The sequence below is a fragment of the Hyposmocoma kahamanoa genome, unplaced genomic scaffold, assembly GCF_003589595.1.
Source record: "Hyposmocoma kahamanoa isolate Upper Pololo Valley unplaced genomic scaffold, ASM358959v1 85, whole genome shotgun sequence".
Taxonomy (NCBI): Eukaryota; Metazoa; Arthropoda; class Insecta; order Lepidoptera; family Cosmopterigidae; genus Hyposmocoma; species Hyposmocoma kahamanoa.
The window spans coordinates 393272-399935 of NW_020654242.1; the positions used below are offsets into that span (position 1 = coordinate 393272).

At 33.4% G+C, this 6664-nt stretch overlaps 1 protein-coding gene across 1 annotated transcript; it reads left to right on the forward strand.

Annotated features, from left to right (window-relative positions):
* The first annotated feature begins 1280 nt into the window (after positions 1 to 1280).
* LOC113234587 (protein phosphatase 1 regulatory subunit 3C) lies at positions 1281 to 6162 on the forward strand. The gene has a single exon (XM_026469940.1). The coding sequence runs from the start codon at positions 1283 to 1285 to the stop codon at positions 2129 to 2131; it is 849 nt and encodes a 282-aa protein (XP_026325725.1). The 5' UTR covers positions 1281 to 1282; the 3' UTR covers positions 2132 to 6162.
* Positions 6163 to 6664: the final 502 nt, after the last annotated feature.

Here is a 6664-nt window from a genome sequence, read left to right on the forward strand (position 1 = left end):
AAAAATAGTGACAGATTTACGAGGAATAAAAATTTATTTATTTATTTATTTATTTATTTATTAGACACAATACATTTATCATTACAGGATACATTCCTTACGATAAAGTAGCACATTTTTTATTTATTTAATATACACAGAATAATAATAAATTACATCTACTTCTTTTTATAACATATAATATAAACAATTAACCTAGTGAATTCACTCAAAGAACATGAGAAAAGGTCAATCATTTCCGCTACTACATTTAGTGTATGCAGTGTCCTGGACATCGCCGATTTTTTAATAAGGTCAGTTCTAGCCGTCGGCACGGCCAGCAAACGGGGCCTACGACGTCTCCCAACGTAGCAACGTAAACTAGCTGCTCTTGACGGTCGTCTTCATAGACTCAAATTCATTTAATGGGCAATGCATACGCTTCTATAATAAGAACACCCTTAATAAGAAATTTAAAATAAATAGAAAGTTTTACCGTCCCCTGAATAGTCACTCTTTATAAGATACGAGTTTGAGAAAGTAAGGCATCGATATTCTACATTTGTTGCAATCAGTTGACTTAGAATAGAATAGAATACGTTTATTTGCCAGAATACAGTAATTACAAAGGTCTTAAGTAAAATTAGGTACATTGTATGCAAGCAGATGTGCAAACATTAATGGGATTCAATGTTTCTTTAGTCTCTATTTTATTTAGTTTCTAATGAATGTAATGAATTTGTAAATTCTAAGTATTCTTTATTACTAAAGAAGCAATGTGTCAAAAGCCATTTTGTCAATTTTAATTTTAAAGTACGTCCTTGTAACAATTTAATTTCGTTTGGTAATTTATTGTAAATAATTATACACATGTTGAAGCAGTTATTCTTATAAATTACTTTAAATGACTTATAGATTCGTATTAAAAAGAAGCTTAATAAGGTTTTTTTAACTGCATTTATTTCACTTAGACCGTTTCTTACAACAGCAATGAACCTAACAAAGGAGAAGATAAATTATTTGTATAACATTTTTCGGTGCATTAGTGCTAAAGAGAAAGATATGTAACACCTGTATACACGATGTATGATAAAAAGATTACCGAATATACCCACATGAAAATCTCCGCAATAAAAATTCCGCGACCTAAAAATATCCCGCAAACATAAAAACTGACAGTCACACTACATTATTATCAACGCCCGGCGCTTGCGCAGGGTATAAAAATCCCCACCGCGCTCAAATCGAGTTTAGTCACTTGTCTACCGTTGTAGTGTTCATACGTGTTATTTGTTGTTCCAGAATGTGCGCTGCGATCGATATGCTTGCGTCAGAGCAGTTGTTTTACGGACATAGCCCTCCGGCTGGATTTTTAACAGACTACACTCCGTCTATTCGGCGTCCAGTGAAAATTACCACACGAGGGTATTCGGCACCATGTTTAACGACCCTGAAGCCGGTGCAGTTCACATTGAAATCTGCGCCAAGGTCGTGTATAAGAATGCAGTCGGAGAAAAAGAAGAAGAAAGTGGTTTTCGCCGATGACAGGGGCTTCGCTTTGGAACAAGTGAAGTTTATGACTGAACCGTCTCACGTGCCACCTTATTGGTTGAAGGCTCCGAGCCCGCCAATAGAGAGAAAACCGCCTCCCAAACCAGTCGACTTGTGGGAGATTAAGTTTGTCCAACCGGCGTCCGATTACCTCGAATTCCGTCGCAGAATTACTCAGGACTGTGTGTCATTGGAAAACGTCATAGTGAAACAGTCGGAAGGATGCATAGATGGAACAGTTAAAGTAAAAAACCTGGATTTCTCCAAGGAAGTCTTCATCAGGAGTACATCTGACGGCTGGAGTACGCACGAAGACGCATACTGTGCGTTCCTAGAATCTGGACCAATTGGAAAGAACGGTACCTCGGATTATGACACCTTCTGCTTCCGGCTTCCATTGCCTATTCATTCTAGAAGACTGGATTTCTGTGTCGGCTTCCAATGTAAAGGTGTTGAATATTGGGATAACAATAAAGGTTTAAATTATACACTGGAAAAGTCGTCAGTTAAAAATACTACGCCAAATTCTTGTGCTAGGATCTTGTTCGGAAATTCATGGACAGCCAGGACTGATCTTAACGGGAACACTCCCTATTGGTGAAGAAAGACAGTTTTGAATTTGGAATTGAATGTCTTGACGCCGATTGGTCGGAAACCATCTGTGTTTTTTTAAAACCGTGCCATAGTGTGAAGTGCCAATTATTTTTGTGTTAATTTTATTTTGTTCAAAAAAAGAAAAGGAAATTTAGTGCTCGAAAGGAGACTGTATTCAAAGAGGTTGGTTATCTTTGATTTTGTAGTAATTTCTTTTGCCTCACTTCTAACATAAAAAAAAACATAAGACACGCTCGTACCCATCAGTATTTTTCACTATCTGATTGTTCGAACTTGTAACTAAAACTAAACGACAAAAATTTAAATTAGTTTAGTATTAAGAAATGTTGGCAACAGAAATACTCGTTTAGAGAACACATCACACTAGTGGCACTATAAAGACCCGTTTCCATTGCGCCAGAAATTAAGACTTGTATGGCTTTTTACTTCCACACATGTTCTTGCGTAATGCAAACACGTGTTGTCGAGAAGAGCAAATTGAAAATAAAATGTACAGTTAACCATACGTTAAAGCGTATTACAAAACCGTTCTAAATACACAGTAATAAGACGTACTAACATTACAACTGTACAGTCAGCCGCACTTTCAGCTTTACAAATGTTATTTCGCTGTTTAAATGATGTAATGTACGTTATTTAACAAATGATTGTGCCAGCTTGAATAACTCTAGTTAAAGCCTATTATTTAAATAGAGATAAGCCTTTGTCGATACTTTAACCTATGACAGCTCTAAGTCTTAAAATGATACCATTTACGTATTGTAGACTGTACATTTCTTTTCAAAAATTATGTGGTCAACACAAGGTAAGAAGCCTTAATTAAATTATTTTAAGATCAGATTGCAGTAACGTTATTACTCCATTGGCATTAAAATATTATTATTCAAATTAATATTTTTAGAAATAAAAATATTTTGATAATTAGTTGAACAAAGCTTCTAAATTTAAATTCGAAACCTGTTACGGGTACTTGAAATTATGCAAACATACTTAATATTGTCAAATTTGATAGATGTTTTGGCAATTTGTTATTATAATTTAGTTTGAGACCAGGTATTAAGGAGTCACCATACTTATTCACGCTGAACCGGCTTGAGCCGATCTGAAAAAGCTTCTAACATGTACTTAAAAAGATTTTTTTGACCAGCCTGTTTGATAAGTATGATGAATTCCTTATAAGTGGTCTACATTGTCTAGATACTCGGAAAACAACGAGATCGCATTTTGTTGAATTATTATATTATATTATATATCATAATATTATTTTTTCAAATTTCTCGTTATAAATTTTAATAAGACTGAAAATCCAATTTCCGGATTGTTAGATCTCCATTTTAATTAATTCTAACTATGCGAATCACTGTATGTACGTTCACAAGTACCCTAAACAAAACCCTAGATTTTTTCCAGTAAGGCCTATATTTTTAATCGGCGTGGACATCTAGAAGTTTAAACGAATTTAAAAGAAAATTATAATTGTGCAATTCAATAAAAATAATATTTTATAAAATATTTATAAAAGCTCAATTGATTGTTGTTATGAATTATTAAATAATAAATTGGACTATAAAATAATTTGAAATGCCATTGTAATAATGTTATTAATTCAATAAATTGTTCCATGAATAGAATTCTTTTTTGCCTAGTTATTTTTAAACCATGCATATAACTTCCAAATGAGGATTATATTTAGAGATATAAACTGAGTTGTTAGTTTTCGATGAAATAAAACAGCGTTGTCTTAAAGAATTTGACGGTTGAATCGATTGGTAGCTTATCAAGTAAAATAGAGATTTGACCGGTTTTCATGGTGTTGCCATCTCTGATGTCTTAGGTTCGATCCCCGGCCGGGGCAATGTAGACAACTGACTTTTCTATAATGTCTCGAGTCTGGGTGTTTGTGGTACTGTCGTTGTTTCCAATGTCCATAACACAAGTGTTTTTATTATATTTTGAACATTAAGAAATATTGTTAAATAGGGTAATTAGTTACACATCTTTAACATGACTGAACTGAACCAAACATTGCACAGTTAAGTTCCAATGTCGCCTCTAGTGCAACGGAACAAGATCCGTCAATGTCTAGCTTGATGTGCTGCCGTCTGTGCAATAAACATGGCGGCGTTATTTTTCAAAGTGACATTAGCAGCTGTCAGTTTATTTCTAATTAAAATCCGATAATATAATTTCAATATGAGTTTTCAAAAAGCGCTTGTGCGCTACGTCCGTTTTGTGTCAGTTAATCCGAGAAAATGACGATCCGAAATGTCACATGTGTCCGAAGTATCATTTTATCTCTAGTTGTACAAGCTACATTCGTATTTTCTAGGATTTGACTTAGTGCACAAGAGACATCCGAAGTGGGTCCGGTTTTCTAGATTTTTATAGACTCGGATTCGGAATACGAAACGGATGCAGTGCACAAACGCGCTTGCTCTGGCGCAGTAACGCTGTCACTGTTATTATGACAAACAAAATTGAAATTTTACTGCTTTTCGAGATTTTCAGACCGCCATTTTTGTTTTTTTTTTTACAAAGTTCCCAACCCGCATTTCGTTAGCGTGGTGGACTATCACTCTCTGTACTTAGAGGAGACTCGTGCGCAGTTACGGGACGTATCATGGGTTGATAATGGTGATGACGATCATGTTTCTATTTTAATTAATCTTAAGTTACCTATCCCACCAAAATTTCTTTAAAAAAAATTGTTTGAAATATCGATTTTGATTTTTGTATTCGTAAAATAATAAATAACAATGAAATCTTTGAAACGTTTGTGCCAACATTTTTGCTTAATGTAGTTTTAAAAAACGAAACTGTGCGAGACTTTTTATTATTTTATATTTATTAATTTTTATAAATGTTGATTAAAATGTTTTTGATTATTCTAAAAATAATCAATTTAAACAAAATTTGTAAATAATGTTTATTGTTTCAACGTAGCCATGAAGCCTCTGGCTCCTGGGCTGGGTATAACCTGTGTTCCATGAGTCAGTGTCCTTTCTAGACATAACTGACAATACTGGGTCCATTTTTTAAAAGGACAAAAGAATTAAACATACTACAATTTTGTTTTTTATGCAACATTGTTTAGTGTGTATGTCATTATTATAATTTTATGTGAAATAGATTGATGTTAGATTAAGGAGACAAATTTTAGAATTTCAACAGTGTAAAAAACCGACCTCAAAAGTCATTCATCCCCCAGTTTGCCACCCTTAGAGGAGGAATATTTTCTTCAAATTTAAATGGAACCACATTTGAGGTACCCTCTTCCCAACAAAAAAGAATCACCGAAATCGGTTCACAAAAGTTGTCGCAGTCGAATTGAGAACCTCCTTTTTTGAAGTCGGTTAAAATGACATCATCTTTCACGCAACAATTTTTACTAGGACAAAATGGCAACGGGAATTCTTCGATAGTTTAGTCGATACAAGAGACGTTTGTTAGTTGATGTATGACACATACTTAGAGCGAATGTAAGTTTTGAAAAGTATAAGAAGGCGTTGTTTTATGAAAGATGACATTATCATTTCTATCCTAGGTACTATGTTGTGATTAGGATAGAAACAGGAATGCTTTTATGGCTTTGTCGTTCATAATGGGTTGTGTTAGCGAAGAAGCACAAAGAGCGAATGTGAAAATCCTAGTTGTAATGTTCTGACTAAGATAGGAATGGCAATGTTTCGATGCTTTGGATTTATACAGGGTTATTTGTAATAATAATAATAATTCATTTATTACCTTCTTATCACATTTATTCTTATATCTATTTGTATTACTTTTGGAGACTAAAAAATTCATATGCAAATCGTGCGTCTGGGGCCCACGATTCAGGTTTGCTTGCTAGGACCGTGGTAAATAATGTTGGAAAGGTAAAACGTTTAACGTGCATTAGGATAAACCAGTACAGAGTACTGAAAAAATCGCCCTCAAAAGTCATTCATCCCGTAGTTTGCCACCCTTAGATTTGGAATATTTCCTTCAAATTTAAAAGGGACCGCTGCTGAGGAATCATCAAGTTTAAAAAATAAAGAAAAAACGTACAGTCGAATTGAGTCCTTCTTTTTCTGAAGTCGGTAAAAATATTACAGGAGCGATTTAAAGTAATTATTAAAAAAAATCTAAACTCTGATTTTATTTGTTATATGGAAAAGGTGAAACTTTCTAGTTTTCCATATAACTACTAAAATTAGAGTTATGATTTTTCTTTTTCTAAAAAAAAAAATTCTTTTTTCCAAATACACGTTAGACGTTTTACCTTTCCAATGTCGATATGAAACTGTAAAAATTATCTGTCAAATATTTTTTTTTAAATGTCTAAAAAGTGTTAGATAATATAACAAACATTTAAATTATTATTTTCGGTAAATTTATTATGTTTTTTGAAGAGTCATGTAACAAATATTTTGTTGTTTAAGATGTTAGTAATATAATATTGAGAGGTTGCTACCATTTTACAAATAACCCTATATAAAAGATAGGCTTAGTAAAATAACAACATAAGTTTATAGTGCGT

Bases quoted from the DNA above. Each gene is read 5' to 3' on its own strand.
- LOC113234587 (XM_026469940.1), top strand. From the start codon at position 1,283: ATGTGCGCTGCGATCGATATGCTTGCGTCAGAGCAGTTGTTTTACGGA.